At 39.2% G+C, this 17,451-nt stretch overlaps 1 protein-coding gene across 2 annotated transcripts in view; it reads right to left on the reverse strand.

Annotated features, from left to right (window-relative positions):
• Positions 1-584: 584 nt before the first annotated feature.
• Positions 585-17,451, reverse strand: part of PRKCA (protein kinase C alpha) — a 359,001-nt gene continuing 342,134 nt past the window's right edge. Inside the window, exons 17-18 of one of the 2 annotated variants that reach the window (XM_075903949.1) lie at positions 12,157-12,204; positions 585-10,111 (exon numbers count right to left, since the gene is read on the reverse strand). In XM_075903949.1, the coding sequence (XP_075760064.1) occupies positions 9,947-10,111; positions 12,157-12,204 (213 nt within the window). In that variant the 3' untranslated portion in view covers positions 585-9,946. The remainder of the gene's footprint in view (positions 10,112-12,156; positions 12,205-17,451) is intronic. The other variant, XM_075903950.1, reaches the window with a different exon arrangement.

Consider the following 17,451-nt stretch of genomic DNA (forward strand, 5'->3'; position numbering starts at 1 on the left):
GTTTGGGACACATGGCAATTAAAGGGACTGTGACCACATTTCATCCCCCCCCCCTTTTTTTGTTTTGCTTCACAAATTTGGCTTTGAACCACCAATTGGTTAGGACTGGCCCTGCCTCTATGATCCTACACCACTGAATCAGTAGTAACTTGGCCACTGACTTCAATGGGCATGGGAGAGAAGTCCATCAAAACTTTGTACAGTAAAATGCTGATCAGTTTCAGCAGCAGCTGATTTGGGGATTCCTGGGGCAGAGCAGTTGGGGTGCTGCTGGGTTGGTCCTGCAGAGCTGCCCCCCCCCCATCTCCCCCACCCCAGACCCCTCATAGCCCCCGCTTCTGATAGTCTGGCATATCTGATAATCCGGCACCCCCTGGGTCCTAAAGGTGCCAGATTATCGGAAGTTTATTGTATTTGGATGTCCTAAATAGTGGGAAGTTCAGATCTCTTTCTGAACTTCTGAGCTTGGCTAAGCCAAATCCAGTGCAAAGTTTGGTGAAATGCTGGACTACTGGCTTTCAGTAAAGAATTCAGTCACTGGTCAGTGATGCAAAAGATGCAAGTCAGACAAAACAACACAAAGCAATGATCAAGTATTTTTTATTCATACACACTTGCTTTCAAACTACAATTAATATTTAACAAAAAGCATGTCATGCAAAGACTGAAGATTAAAGAATTAATAAAAAAACAATGCAGTAATTTATACATCAATCTTGCCAGCTATTCTTCCAATACATTTTTGAGAAAAGAATCACTTCTCCACATTTTCCTATAGTCGCTTGTAATTAAATAATAAGAAAATAATGTTCTCCTCGTTAGAAAAAGAAAGTTTGGGTCTTAAAATGTTAATAAATTCACGGTGGTAACATTCCTTGTTAAAAAAAATAAAAAGGAAGTAAACACAACAAATGCAATGATTCCAATTTTTTCTGGTGTATGCTAGAAAAGACATTCTCTTGTTAAAAGTACAAGTATTGTGAGCTGCATTTTTAAGCTTTCAAAAGAATCAACAAAGCATTTCATTTTGTTGGAATTATTGTTCTTACATTCATTCTAGTAAACTCAAGGAACTGAACAAACTTGACACTCATTCTGGGGACATAAATCTACAGTGTTAAATCTTTGCTTCACTACAGCAGCAGTGGTCAGTAAGGTCTCAGTTCAGTAAAACACACAAGCATGTGTTTAAGTCCCACCAACTTCAATGGGACTTGAAGATGAGCATGGATGGACCTAAGCATATACTTATGTGGTTTACTGAAACAGGGCCTAAGGTCTTGCTTCTGGCAAGGTGTGGAGCACTATGACCCAGTACAATACTAAAGCACATTCTGAGCTATAAGCCTGAGCATAGTTCTACTCACTTCTGTGGGATTGTTGAGATGCACTAAGTAAAGTACATGCTGAAGTGCTTGGCTGGATCAGAGCCAGATTGGTCAGCACCTTGCAGGCCGGAGCCCTACACGAAAGGGATGCAAATAACACTGATTCTGCACAATTGTTGAATCGGGTTGGGACGGGGGGAATCCAAGTTTGTTACTTTATCAATTCAAATTATTCTTTAAAAAAATCCGTAATGGTCATTTATAAAGATTAAAAAACAAAGCTTATTGTTCTTAAAATCTATTTCTTTCACCTATTTATAAATGATAAAAAATAGTAGCTGAACATTTCACAATAGGTCCTTCTAATCGGAAATTTACACAGCACTCAGTCTGCTTCCATTGACATAAAAAGACACCAGATCTGAATCTCACCGATTGTAACTCCCACAGTAAAAACCTCCTGAGTTCAGTAGTAGCAGGACTGTGCCCTTGCAACACTGGTCTGCAAGGGATATTAAAAATCAGTGAAAGAACTTGCACTAGTAATAAACCAGAGTGAGTCCCAGCTCTATGGTTTCAATGGAAACAGGCAAAGGCCTGGAAAATCATCAGTGTTGTACCTATTGCTTTGGCATTTCTATCTTTAAACATTACTGAACTTTTAGCCAGTTGTCACAATCAGAAGAAAAACACGGTTCCTGGGGCTGTTTTTCTTGTCATATGAGCTATTGATGATGCTGTAGCTAAGTATGGAGCTAAATGAAGCAGGAGACCAGCATCTCACAGATGCCAGTTAAATTACCAGCTGAATAAAACTCTCACCAGTTGGACAATTGCAAACAAAAGATCAATTGTTAGGAGACATAACTAAGCATCCCTAAAAAATAGTTAGAACATAAGAACAGCCGTATTGGGTCAGACCAAGTGTCCATCCAGCCAGTATCCTGTCTGCCAACAGTGGCCACCGCCAGAAGCCCCAGAGGGAGTGAACAGAGCAGGTAATCATCACGTTCCCTCTCCTGTCAGGAGGATTTGTCCTCCAGGGTAGATTGGCAGAGACCCTGGAGGTTTTTCGCCTTCCTCTGTAGCATGGGGCACAGATCACAGCTGGAGGATTCTCTGCATCTTGGGGCCTTCTAAGTATTTGAAGGATACAGTATCTGAGACATAGGTGAGAGGATTATTCTAAGAGGGGTGGGTGAGATTCTGTGGCCTGCACTGTGCAGGGGGTTAGACTAGATGATCATAATGGTCCCTTCTGACCTTAAAGTTTATGAGTCTATGAGCCAGGTGATTAGGTTGTCAGTTTTGTTTAGACAGATGGAATTTTACTCTACAATAATCAATTCTTCTCAGACTTCCATTTACAAGGAATTTTTAAATGGCACAAAAAAATTTCAGTAGTTGGAAAAAGGGCAGTGCAACTGACTTCAACATGACTGGCAAGAACACTTCACATTATGATGTGAGTTCAGTTAACAAGAGCTAAGCTGTACTCCAAATCCTATAAGGAACATATCAGATATGTTTTTTTCCTTTTAAATGGTTTCAGTAGAATTACTAAAGTTATATAAAAGTATAAACAGCATGGCATATCCAGCAACACCATGTGAATTGAATATACCGATTTATTTAATATTAAAAAATTATAATAATACTTACAATTACATAACACTTTTCATGTTAAAAGTGCATTAGAAACATTAACAAAATAGTCCTCACAATACGAAGTGCAGGACGTAAGTATTATTACCCCCATTTTACAGATGAGGAAACTGAGGCAGAGAGGTTAAGTAACTTGCTCCAGGCCACCGAAAGAGTCAGTGATAGACCTGGGATTAGAACACAGGTTGTTGATCCCAGACCTGTGTTCAGAACACAAGTGCACCCTCCTCTCTCTCAAGATTTTCTTATGAACAGGAGGGCTTTAGTGCATGATTACCCTTCATTATAAGGCTATTTAATTACCAATCATTACTGGCACTGCTATTAGTTGATATGAAATCATATATGGTTACTATGTCAATTTGTATACAACATTTCATCATTTATACATCATTTAAACATTTCAAATATTTTCTAAGGTTATGGAATTGAAGGAAAGAATAGTTTGGCTTTTATATACTGCCTTTTGCTTTTTAATGTAGCAAAATGTCTCCCAAACTAACAGCACAGAGATAGCTGAGTTCCTGTATTCATCATGAAAATTTGTAAAGACACACAAACCATATACAACAATTTATGCCAATGACTAAACCAAACAAAATTACATTACATTTCTAGAAATTCCTTGGCAAGTTAGCACAGCTATTGCAAAGCAAATACTACAAATTCTCTTTCTAGTGATATTGAAGATTTATCATTGGTGTATCCAATGTTGTGCTTTGTTTTGTAAGAGGTATTGTCTCCCTTTGATGACTGCATGCAACTCCTGCTCAGTTTAACTGGAATCAAGGAGGACCGACAGATTTGCCAGCCACTTGGGCAAGGTGGGGGGTGTTGGCGTCACAGTCCTGGAAGGGGCGGGGACAGATGGAAAGGGCAGGGTTAGAGCAGTTAGCCCTCAGCATCATCCAGGGTGCACGGCACCACGGCCCTGCCACCCACGAGCCCTCACTGAGTGAGGTGCTCCAGCAGAGATTTAAAGGGCTCGGGGTGCTGGCGGTGGTCGGTGGTCATCTCTCTGATGGTGAACCTGACTGGAGTCATGTGCATGCACCGAAGGGAAACATGCGCATAAAGCGGTATCAGTAATTGAAATACTCTGGACCTTTAACATTCCACCTTTCCTGCAGGGAGGACAGGCTTTCCCTCTGGTTTGTTTTCTAGGAGCCTAGTTGTTTTCGAATGGAACTAACCTGCAGGACAGGAAGGATTTTAAAGGATCAGAGTGTACGCCTGCTACATAGATGACTTTATTCACGAATGAATGATTTTGACAGTGGAATTGTCTTTTGGGTAAACAGATTTTATTTCTGCAGGCTATGAAACATTTGAAAACTAAATGTCCCTCCCCCCGGCCTCCAAATTTCTAATCTGGATTATATTGGAATTTGCAGTGTTAGGAGTGTGAACTCTGCATGTGCAATTCTAGTGGTTAGCAATAGCAGTGGAGTGCAAATAACTGGCTCTGTCTTGCAAACCCATACTCATGTGAGCAGCCTTTTCCTCACTCAAGTCATCACTCTGAAGTCAACAGGACATGCATAAGGACTTGAAGGATTTTGCCCACAGAGTGAAATCCACCCCAGCACGAAGCCAAAGAACTGACTCATTTCTTGAGTGTAAGTGTGACTTAAGTGGGTCCAAAGCTTCATGCTAGCTCTCTACATAGGGCTGGTTTTCATCTACAGACAAGAACACATAGACTCCATTTATTTCACTGCTTAATTAGTAACGCAGCGCTGTCTTTTTGCCTCAGCCTGGGATACAGACAGAGTTTTGCATCTACAGAGAGCGTTTCTAACAAATTAGGTTAAAATATGTCACTTGTAATTTTTGTTCCAACAACTAGTTTAAAAAATAGGCAGTTGATTAGGGTTTTATTTGGGGGGAGGGGAGAAATGGAAGCTGGTCAATCACAAGTTTTAGATAAGCTGCCTGAAGCCAAAACTCTCTCTCAATAGCTACAATTCCCCGTGAATGGAGGTTTTAACAACCTCTCAGCTGTCAGCTCAATTCATGTTAAACCCCAACTGGCATCTAGTAAGTGCTGCAGCATAGTGCCAGCATCACCTAACTGTGGAGTTCCTGGGAGCTCTCGGGTCCTGCAGAAATCAATGGGAGCAGAGTCTATTCAGGATCTTGTAACACCCTTAATTCGAAATAACAAGCAGAATGTCCCCACTACCAAGCCCATAATTTCAAAATAATAATGCCTGCTTTTCACAAGGAATAACTCTTACTTCAAAATAGTTATTTCAAAATAGCAGTAGTGTGGACACTCAGCTGTGCTATTTCAAAATAACTTCTCCCCAGATTCACTAACTCCCCAGTGTTTCCTAGGGCTCTAAGTTGAGGTAGCACGTCCACATTAAAGGAGCATGCCTCGGACTAATTTCAAAGCTTCCCTGTAGTGTGAACGCACTATTTTGAAATAGTTACTTCGGGAGTTATTTTAAAATAATTTCCTACTGTAGACATGCCCTCAGGTTCTTAAAACTTTCACCTAAATTTTAATGCAACAAAATGTCAAATTCTAGTTTCAGGCTTTTTCTGTTGTCTCAAAGGGAACTAAAACGGGGTCACTTTAATGTGAACGACTACTGTTTTAAAATGACATTAGGAGCACTCTTGCTGTATATTTAGTGTTTTACTTTCTATCGTACATTTCCAAATCATGAAGAAATCATTGGATGGGGTTTTTAAATTATGTGTAAAGGGCTGGTCCCAACACCAGAGCTCATGTGAAACCTCAAGGGTAAGACAGAATAGTTAATTAACAATAACTTGTCCAGTCAGTCACTTTTGGACAGTCCTGCTCCTTATTCTTGCAGGATGGGTGAGTTCACACGACCTTTTTGTCAGCATTACAAAACCTACACAAGAAGCCAGGAGAGCTCACAAATATAGGAACTGGGAGGTATCATCATCAGAGATGACTTCTGCTATTATCCTTACCAATTGCAGAGTATGTGCAAATGGGTAAGAAAATAAAATGAAAACCCTTGAGGAAATGAAAGCAAAATATTTTGCAGTTTGGATGTTGGACCAGCCTGAGTAGACATTGTTCTGTTTGACAATTAAGATATGGATCCACAACTGATCAATTCCATAGCTCTGCTTCACAACTGTTACCTTCTAAGGAAAACACAAGTGCTCTATCTTGCCCACGAACCTCCTGTCTTGTGCCCAGCTTGGCTCTGTTCCACTTGGTCTCTCCTGCAGCTTCTCTCATCTGTACTCTGCTATTCTTTTCTACTTTTTCCTTTGCCAATTCTCTCCATTATACCCAACATCATACCCCAAGGGAACATTTACATAGCAATACATTACTAGTCTCAGCTAAGGCTGGCCAGGGTCAGCTGATTTAGGCTCATAGGGCTTGGATTGTGAGACTAATTGCAGTATTATCTTTGGACTTCGGCTATGAAGCCTTGCAGAGATCGAGGGTATCCAAGACCAGGCACAAGCCCAACCCTGAACATCTGCACTGCAACTGTAGCCCTACATTTCCTGAGCCCAATTCAGTTGAGCCAGATACTGAGACTGGGTGCCAGAGGTTTTTTATTGCAGGAAAGAATCATAGACTACTAGAATGGAAGGGACTGAGAGACATCATCAAGTCCAGGCCTCTGCACTCATGGCAGGACCAAGTGCCAATTGGATCATCCCATACAGACACACCCCTAATGACAGCTCCCATCAATATCGGCAGGGATGACGTTAAGAGCCCTTCTTGTAAATCTGAGCCTCTGAAGTAATCTACGGAACCTTGCATCAAATATGAAATGATGCCTTGCTGTGTCACCCTGTGTCAGGTGTTTAATGTTAGTAGATTAGAATAATATAGAAGGTCATGAAATACTAAAAGACGGGCAAGATTTTGCGCAAAACTGGCCGCTTTTGCGCAAAAACTTGCCAGGTGTCTACACTGGCCGCTTGAATTTGTGCAAGAGCACTGACTTTGTAATGTACAAAATCAGTGCTTCTTGCACAAATACTTTCCCGCTCCGGCTCAGGGATAAGCCCTCTTGCGCAAGAATACTCGCGCAAGCGGGCCAGTGTAGACAGGCACCTTAATTTTTTGCGCAAGAAAGCCTGATGGCTAAAATGGCCATTGGAACTTTCTTGCGCAAAATCACTTTTTGCGCAAAAGCATCCGTGCCAATCTAGACGCTCTTTTGTGGAAATACTTTTAATGGAAAAACTTTTCCGTTAGTATTTCCAGAAAATCATGTCAGTCTAGACGTAGCCCAAGTGTCTACATAGTTTATGATGAATACCTATTTAAAATATATATATATACACAATACGCAAACAAGACAATTCTCTCTGAGGTTTGGCAGATAACTTAATATTTTGACACATTTAAAAAAAATTATTATTCCTAAAACAATTTAAAATTTCGTTTTAAAGTTTCTGTAATTAGGCAACAGTTGAGCTCTGGTTTGTGTATCATGCACCTCCTATGCAGCGTGCTTCTCTAAGCTCTTAGGATATTCCATTTTACCGGAAGCCCAGGAGTGCTCATTCACTTAGCTGTCACATGAGTAAACCCTTCCTTAGAAGAGTGACTGCAGTGACTGCAATGGGACTATCTGTGGATGAAGTCATAGAACTGGAAGGAACCTTGGTAGGCCATCAAGTCCTGCCCCCTGCACTCATCACAGGATCAAGCACCATCTAGTCCATCCACTCCTGTGCTGATCATCAGTGCAAGTCACGACGGCTATGCATCGGTGACATCGTCATCAGCTTTTGAGAGTAGAAGAGACACATAAGCTTAATACTGACGCCCTGCACATGGCTGAATTTCATCCAGACATAATTCCACTGCAATCTGTGAGAATGCTCAAGGAATTCACGAACAGACATAGGAGTACTAGTTTACAAGATTGGACCCTTCTGCAGTATTTTGGCACAGTTTAGAAGATCTAATGTAATACAAAACTGATAGGTAAATTTGCTATAGATTCTGATACATGTATAAGTCTTCTGGGAAATATTTTTATGTTGCATGAGAGTAAGTTTACATGCTGGAAAAAACCCGGTAGATCACTCTGCATGCAGCAACAGAGACAACATGCTTCTGGTATTGACATGCACATTCGGAAGGCAAAAAATATCTAAGATTGCTACCAATAACAAGGCAAAAGGAAAAGAGAAAGGAAAAGGTAATGGTTATACCAACTTACATGCTGTAATGGAACCAAAATATGCACAAAAATATTTACTGATCTTTGAATCAATATTCTAGTAAGTTCTAAGAGGCAATATCAATCATTTTGACCATGTGATTGCTACAAGAGAAGAACGTATTAATTACAGTGTTCATCACTGAAAATACAGAAAATCTATTCTCTTTTTTTCCCCAAGTCAGAGATGTGAAATAAAAGCCTCATTGAATCTTGTATAAAACCGGCAGGTAGCCATTATTGTTTAAAAATAGATCTACATTTAAAAAAAAACATAGTATATCCTACCCCATTGACCATATCCATAAACTAAAATAAAAAACAAAGCCAAACAAAAAATTAACAATAAAACATTAAGCTAAATCTAAATTATAATGCTCATTCAGAACAAGAACCTTCACAAACATAGCACAATTTTGTCTTAATTTTTTAATAATACTCTCTTTATACTTGATACGATTATGTCAATAATAGATTTGCTTATTATTAAAGGTTATTATTAAACATGCAAAATTCATTGCATGAAGCAGATGCAAAATGTATTAAATTCCCTTCTTCCAATCAATATTTAACTGCTTTTTCTTGAGGCTCCAATATTCCACTTCTCCATGAGTTTTAAAACAATATTTAAAGTGGAAATTTGACAAAAAAATCCCCCTAAAATTTTCCTGTGTTACCTGGGGGAAAGCAGGAAGTGACTCAGAACTCCACACTATCTTTAAATTACTGTACACAGTGTTCTCCTCTACTACCCTATTCTGCAGCCTACTAAATCAGTAAGTGTGGGTGAGTTGTAAGGAGCTACAGTTCTGTTTCACACACTGGTTAACAAAAATTTTATAGCAAAATATTGTTATTAGAAGAACTGGCTAACAATGAACTTGAGTAGTCGTGTAACTTAAATTAATATAACTAACAATGGCACCCCGGATCACAGAATAATCTCATAGAGATTATAGTTAACACAAGCATTATTTTTATATTATTATTATTTATTATTATTATTAAATATGTAATTTTATCCTTGAGCTAAAATTTTCATTAGTGCTAGTTACCGTCATTCCAAATATCTGGCTGCTACTGAAATTGTTTAAATTTGTCTCTGTTTTGTGCTATTAAGTCTCAAAGCCCAGAAGTCTGACTTTATTTCATTAAAAAAAACCCCCAAACCCAGTACCTCTCCATCATTTACTAAAATTAATTATTCTGAAACATCTCGTTTTGAACAATCTTATACAGTGCCCTCCCCCCAATGATCCTGCCATTCAGTTACTTGTGCTTTCCTTCCATCAGAAGTCCTCAGAAAGACCAAAAGGGCCTACTGCCCACATTTCATGCTATCCACATTTAAAGGCTGAAGACTTCCATTTTAAGGTGGTTTTTTTTTTCAGTCTATGGATGCTGTTACATTCTTTCTAATATGCTTTTTCCAGTGCTGAAGGTGAGGGGGGAAAAGGACAATAGAAATTATGCAAATATATTAAAATGTACCAAAACGGCTAACTTTATAAGAGTACTCTACAGCCAGTAGTGACTTCTAGGTCAATAAATGGGCACTGTATATTACATAAGATCCTACTAAGATGACTTCTCTTTGTTGCAAAGCCAAATCCTCAACAAATGTCCTTTTTTCCACCCCTCCTCCTATATTTTTAACCCTACAATTTTCAGGCCAAACTGGAACCAACAAGGCAAAGGCCTAAAAATTCTAGGGAAAGGAGGACCAGTTCCCACTGTGTGGTTTGTTCATATTTATCAGTTTCATAGTACAGTTTGTAAGTCAGGGTGTACAAACTGTGGGTTGACATAGGAGAACCCTTCAAAATCTGTTTGGTCTATATTAGAAATGACCAGTTGATCAGGTGGTGTTAACACTGGCTGTCCTCGAGTAAAGAATTTGTCGAAGTTTTCACCACCTTTGCCACACTGAAAGAGAAAAAGGGGAAAAAAAACTACAATTAGATGAAGAACAACCAATGACACCTACTAGTAACACTGTCTCTTGGCAAATCATTCAGGATAGAAGTTGTGGGGTTCTCATGTTTTACTTACAGGTAGTTAGAACACAATTTTCTTCTCTGGAATTAAAACAGATGGCAAAGATGCAAAGTGAAGAGAAAATGAAAAGTTTGTAACACGTGGAGTAGCTGGATTGTAATGTAAAGTTCTTTCCAGAAGTACTTTGTGGCTCAGGGACATAGCACAATTATGCATGGAACGGGAGAGGGGAGGAACCTCCCCAGTACCTACTCAGGTAGATTGGCAATGGCTTTGTTCAATGGAGCAATCATGTGTGTAAAATTACTCATATGTATAAAGCTGAAAAAATGAATCTGTCAACTGCTGGCAGTATTACACATAGAGTTTGGAAGAATGAGACTTTTTAATCAGTAAATGTTGACTTCGCCACACACACACTGATGAAAAAAATACTTCCATCAATTCTGATGTGTACAAATAGGCGAAGAGAGAAAAACACAGCTTGCCAATTCATCTGAGTTTAATTTAAGGATATTTACTTAGTATATTTTGACATGGGATATTGACAATTTGAGTTCCAACCATTACAAAGCTTTTTGCTTTTTATTTCTCAATGTCTGCTGTCACTAAATAATTATTGTCTGAACCCCTGATGATGATCATTTCCCACAATTGTGAAAACGTAAATGTACGAAAACAGAAAAAGTACTATAAAATAAACATTGTTATCTGTCAAAATTGAAAAAAAAAATATGGAATTCTATCAAGCCTATTACACAGCATGGCTCTGACTATGAATTTTGACTAGATGGATCTTGTGTGAGTGTCATTACTTTCAACTATGTACCTTGTTAATCTTTGGTCTTGCTTCCAAGAAAAACTAACTCAAATTTACCATTAATCCCCATTGTGATTCTTGTGGTGAACAGGGCAAGCTCCTTTGTAAATTAACCCCTGTGGAATTCTATTCTGTTTGTTTAGTAAGTACACTTTTAGCATGCACTTTAATGCGTCTAAGAGCATGTTCACACTGCAATTAAAAACTCATGTTGATCTGTGCCAGCTGACTCAGATTCATGGGGCTGAGGCCAAGGTGTTGCTTAACTTCAATGTAGCCATTTGGGTAGGGGCAGGATCCTGGAATCTGCAAGCCTGAAAGGTTATTGACTTTATGCTGAATTCTAAGGCAGCTGCCTATCCTGAAATGGGCTCTGCAAGATATTTATTCCAACTCAAACTGCAAGGCTATGGGAGATTTCTTAGACAACTAAAAGATGGAGAGGCCAAGTAGGCAAGTTGTATCTGCAAAAGGGTGGAGTTATAAAGGTCTGGAGAGAAGCTGGCTGGACAAAGCTGGTTCTATTTCACAGATAGGGCGACATCTCTTCTCACAAAGGCCAACTAAGAGGTATGGTTGTGTAAGCCAACTCCATGCAGAAAGCGGTTCAGTTCAAAATGAACACGAGGAGCTCAGTTTTCATGAAAAGTCCAAGGCAACATTGAGGAGGGCAGAAAACAGTGCAAAGCAGCATTATTAGCAAGTAAAAAGGGACGGAGGAAAGGAAGGAGCACAACAAAACAGCTTGGGAGAAAATGAGTGCACACTTGGCTAATACTGGACTTTGTATGTTCTGGAGAAACCTAAAGGAACATAAGGGCAAATCGGGTTCTCTCAAAGATGTTCGTGGTATAGCACTATACTGGGTGGCGTGTGCCAATAGTACAAGTCTTCACATTATATCTGCCTTGTAAAGCACTTCACATAAATAATAATAGTAACAAAGTGTAAGTAAAGCTGCAAATAATTTTTGCTCTCTTGGGCACAAGATCTCTTATGATTTAAAAATGGCATGCTCTGGAAATTGACTATGGCATTCACAAGGCTACTTGTTCAGTTTATTACTAACACAAGCAGAAAACCACTCCAGCTGGTTAAAGAGTTAGGTTACGTTTGCTTATCATTTCACCCAGCGTTCTGAACATGTGCTCACCGAGGACCTTGATACCCACTGAAGCCAGTGCATTTTGGTACAGAAGTTCTGAAGAACAAGAATGGACAGAATTGAATTTTAGCAAAGTGTAAAATTCTCCATCTTCAGAGTTGTGAGAAATCAGACATGTTCCACAGGCATGTTCCAACGATCACATAGATCTATAGCCCTGGCAATCAATTCAAAGCAGCAGGAAAGATCTTTGACAAATGCATCACATGCCTCCAAAAGAAAAATGATGCCCAGTAAGTTCTTTCAAGTCAGTGGAAGCTTATCAGATAATGCAAAGATGAACCGTTTAAACAATTCAATTATGGATAGTCTAACCACCTGCTTTATAAAACTTAGCACAAAACTGCTGTAATTGGCATAATTCTGAGGAGTAAGATTGTTGTTCTATGTCAGGGTGAGGAACCTTTTTTGGGTCGGGGCCACACACAAGTGAGAAGCAAAAAAAACCTACCCCCCCCCCAAACCCACAAAAAACAAAACACCAACCAAACAATCCAAACCCTCACCCACCTCGCACACCAGAGCCTAGGGGGGCCAAGGCTAGTTGATTTTGTGCACTCTGGTCCTGCAATAGAGCGGCGGTGTGGGGGCACAGGAGCTGGGGGTGATCCCTAGGCCTTGGGGCCAGATCCAGGCAAGCCAGGGACCACATCCGGCCCCCAGGCCTGAAAGTCCCCAGCTGTTCTATGTCTCGACAAAAAGTTCTTGGGTTAGTCTCAGTTCCCTGTTGCATAGATTAGAATTAGGATATTCTAAAAATATATCGGAAGATGATGTCTTCCTCAAGCTGCTATCAGAGCCTGTAGGTCAAATACCTGTAAAATTGCAGAAGAATTTAATCTAGAACCTGCAAATATTTTCTTACTGGGTTGTGCTGGTACATAACCTTCCTAAGATGTACACTGTGATAAGAGATAGTTTAAGGAAGCTCATGCTACTACAGGTTGAACCTCCCTAGTCCAGCACTCTCTGGCAACATCCATGGTCTGGCATGATTTGAGTTAGCCAGGTGTCCATTTATCATGGGTGTGGCCAAGTTTCCCGTATCCCAGAAATTTTGTTTACAGCCAGCAGTCCTGGCGCTCAGTGTTCTGTGCTGTTATTTAGCTCTAACTTTACCCCAAATGTCTTCGAAGAGCCCAGTAAACAGTGAAAGTGCTGGTAGTGCTGCTAGAAAATATTAATCTCTCATGGTTCGGCAAATTCTCGGGTTCAACACCAGTCAGAGTGCTGAACTAACTAGAGAGATTCAACTTGTAATTGTATTCCATGTGTGTTCCTAAACAAACAGCCACTAACTGATCTGAAGTTAAGTTTGTATCTAATCTAGTATTTACCAAAATGAAAAGTATCCTACCCTCGATCATGAACAGCAACTACAGCAGATCATCACTTGAGTCAGATTTCTTAAGCTCTGTCTGTTGCAGTTGCTTATGTTGGTTCACGCACATTGGTTGTAGTAACACTGGAAGTATTTGGTTAGATAAGCCACAGATATTTTTAATGTTGCTAAAAGTGAATCTAATTAACAGGTTGTTAAAAATCCTATGGCAACCAGTTGCCTACACTAGGGCTCCCACTATTGATAGTGTTATTGGAGTTGAAACAGGATTAGAAACAATGGGAAATGTTGGCTATGTTGGAAGATAGATGAACCTTTGGTCCCTCTTACATTTTCTTGCTTTCTTTTAATTTCTTATCTGACTCTTGTTATATATTGTTTAAAACATGCCAAGAGACTACTCTAATTTTTGAAAATTTAGTTTCTGCAGCAGGGTACTCTGTGTTTAGATGGATGGCCATTTGTGAATAGCTTTCAAAACAAGTCTGGTGAATTAGTAACCGGATAAAAGACTTTTTCATAGGTAGGGCTCAACATTCATATCCTGCCTACGTCCAGGTCATCCAAAAATAATTTTATGATAGTTTGGTGGATTATGGATTCAGTGGGTCTGGTGACGTCTCAAAGTTGATGGGAGAACACTCTCCCACAGACTTCAGAAGTTAATTTGGTGGGAGAGCATACTCCCAGTACACAGTGTCTACATCACACTAAGTCAATGAAAGGTATGTCACTCATCAAGGGGGGAGGGAAATGAGTTTTGATGTAAGGGGCAGTGTAAACTAGACCCAAGAGTAAAAAAAATGTAATTGATTAAGAAATTGCTCTGCAGCATGTGTGTGTTACTTGTTTTATCTGCTCCAGAGTAGCCAAAGGGTGAAACAGTAATCTAGAGTGTCCAAGTTTTAGTGGAACTCTGGGAAGTGTGCAGTCATTACTGGGGAGAATTTGGCAGAGCTACCGTTAGTTTCAGCCAGCTGGGCTGCAGAATCCCTTATCTCAAAAAGGGGTGCTAGATAGAAGATCTGCACCACAAGATGGTTCCTAGAAACCATGCTTAGACTTTGCCTAGACTCAATAAGACAAAAAGCACAGGGGAATCCCATGACTGGGTACAAGTACACTAGTCCAGACTGCATCCACTGGGGGAGATCGTTCAGTGTTCTAACACAGGTCTTTATAATGTGGTATCCGGAAAGTTATTTACTGGAATGCTCACAAATTTTCTTGAGTTGAACCATCTGAAACTGGTTAACCAATTAAAGGGGGTGTGGGAGGGGGAGCTACTCCAGCTGGAGTGGCCCCCAGGAACAGAGTGCTCCCCCCCAGACACCGGAGCAGCCCCTGCCTGCAGGACACCTGGACCTGCAGTGGACAGGGGCTACTCTGGTCATCTGGAAGTTGTCAGAAAAACATCCCCTTTATCAAGATATCAATCAGCATCAGTAGCCTGAGAAATCCCGATCTGTAATTAAGGGATTATTTAACAATTTAGTCTACACTTTATTCATAATCAGTAGCATGTCTAACACTGTGATATTTCAAATTGCAAGGATAAGCAAAATGGATGCAATTTTTAGTTTTTTCTGCTTAATTGTGTGAGGTGTTCATTAACAGATTGATATTTGACTGGTATAACTTTCATACAGATGATGTAGTTTGTGTGTCAGGACTTACGCAATTATACTATCAAAGGCCAAATATCACTTTTAACCAAAGAATCTGTTTCGCCTCTTGAAGAATATGTGAAACCCTCATGGACATGTAATTAAGATAAGGATATTGCCTGAGTAACATATGCATTAAATATGATGCTATTCCCTGAGCAAAACCAGCATAACAGATTTCTTGGTATATTATTTTCAGTGCAAGCAATATAAATGGCTCAGACTTCAGTCAATTTATATGAACCTCATTCATTGTCTACTAGAAAAAGGATTGTTTAGGTATTTCCACACTGAAAATCTAACATTAATTATTTTATTACAATTCAGAGCACATAAAATATGAGTGACATTCAGTAGTAGGAGAGACTGAATGAAATTTTCAAAAGTGACTCAGGTACTCATTGGCTAAGTCGAATTGAAATTCAATGATACATAGACTCCTAAGTGCATATATCAATTTGAAAAATGGGACTTAGATGCCTTTGAAAATATTACCCATTGTCTGATGACTTTCCTTGATAAATGAAGAGACACAAGTAATATTTAGTATCTTATTAATTAAAAATATACTTCCAGGAGCTGCAAAAGGCACAATTACATCTAAATCTCAGAAGCGGCGAGGAGTCCTGTGGCACCTTATAGACTAACCGAAGTGTTGGAAAATAAGCCCACGAAAGCTTATAGACTAACTTCCGTTAGTCTATAAGGTGCCACAGGATTCCTCACTGCTTTTGCAGATTCAGACTAACACGGCTACCCCTCTGATATCTAAATCTCAGGTAGCCAGGGAACAGTAGCTAGTTTATTCTATAGCCATTTCAGATTTATTATACTTCTCTAATAAATCACATGTGTGTCAAAACAAAAAGTTTTAGGGAATTTAAAAAAAACCATGTAATATTGCAGTACAACTATATAAAAGCAGGAACAATTTTTTCTGAGAGTTACACCATGTGTAAAATTACAGCATGATAGGAAAGTACAACAAGAATCTGTATCATCAGCAACAAATATCCTATCCTGCAAATCCATTTTCTCCTGGTTAGTCCCTTATAGGACTATTGATATGAGAAAGAACTACTTCAACATGTAAAAGTTGCAGGACTGGGCCTCAGGGAACAGAATCCCTATTTCAGTTACATGAGCCACTTACACCCAGTAAGATTTTCTGCAAAATTATTTAATTAAATCCAACTGTAAAAATACCAATGGGCTCTTCTGAAGATATTTTTACCTTAAAATCAATATAAATAGAATTAATTACTAGGATATGTTGTAAACCAATCACAAGAGACACAAGACTTGCATTTAAAATGATTGTGTGAGAAAGTAAAGCAACCAAAGTAATACTAGATTTGGCTTGGTATGCTTTAACAGAAACCTGTATAAATAAAATAAGCCAAGTAACACCATAGCTGGTGATTAATCCCCCATTATAATATAAATAGGTGCTGTGACATAGTTTTCTGAAATTAAATGTGACACACTGGAATTAGATTGTATTTCAGACTATTAGTACTTTACACCCTTTAATAAGTTTTCATATGGTAAAACTTGGGTTTAGATCGTGTAAAGTGCTGAGATTATTTTCCTTAACATCAGTGGGAGTTCAACACATTCAGCTCCTTGGAGGATCAGACATACAGATACTAATGGAGATACGGTTTATTATTAGCTTTAATTTTGATGCAAACATTATGTGAAGAAAAATGTGCATAATTTGTTTCTGGAAAAGAGCAATTACTTGGCTGTCTGTCAGGCTAGACAACTACCAATGGGCATTAATAGAACCACATGCATTTTCCTACTTACTTACAAAATTCATTGCGTGTCTGACGTTCACTTTTTATGATAAATCTGACTTTCACTAATTCACTATATGTAGTTCTCTTGACATGCAAGCACGCCTCCTGTTGAAGTTAAAGCATGCTTATGACTCTCAACGATAGTACGTGCCCTCTCTGTTCACTAGCTCTCCTTTAATGATATTTACTATCACAGTCCAAACCTCTGAAAGGCTTCAAACAGCTGCCATCAACCCGCTAGAGAAATCACAGAACTGGTAGGGACTTCTAGCGATCAAGTCCAGTACCCTGAACGTATGGCAAATTTACCCTTCTTTTTCATAAAAGAGTCTATACCATCCTCCATCCAACCTCCTGGACACCTAACTATAGAACACTGCTCCATGAGCAACAATATTCAGTTCCACATAATGCCCTAGCAGAGCAAGAACTGATGATTTTTGTATTATTAGAAATGGTTCATTCAAAT

Source organism: Pelodiscus sinensis, chromosome 20 (assembly GCF_049634645.1).
Source record: "Pelodiscus sinensis isolate JC-2024 chromosome 20, ASM4963464v1, whole genome shotgun sequence".
In the NCBI taxonomy this organism is placed as follows: Eukaryota; Metazoa; Chordata; order Testudines; family Trionychidae; genus Pelodiscus; species Pelodiscus sinensis.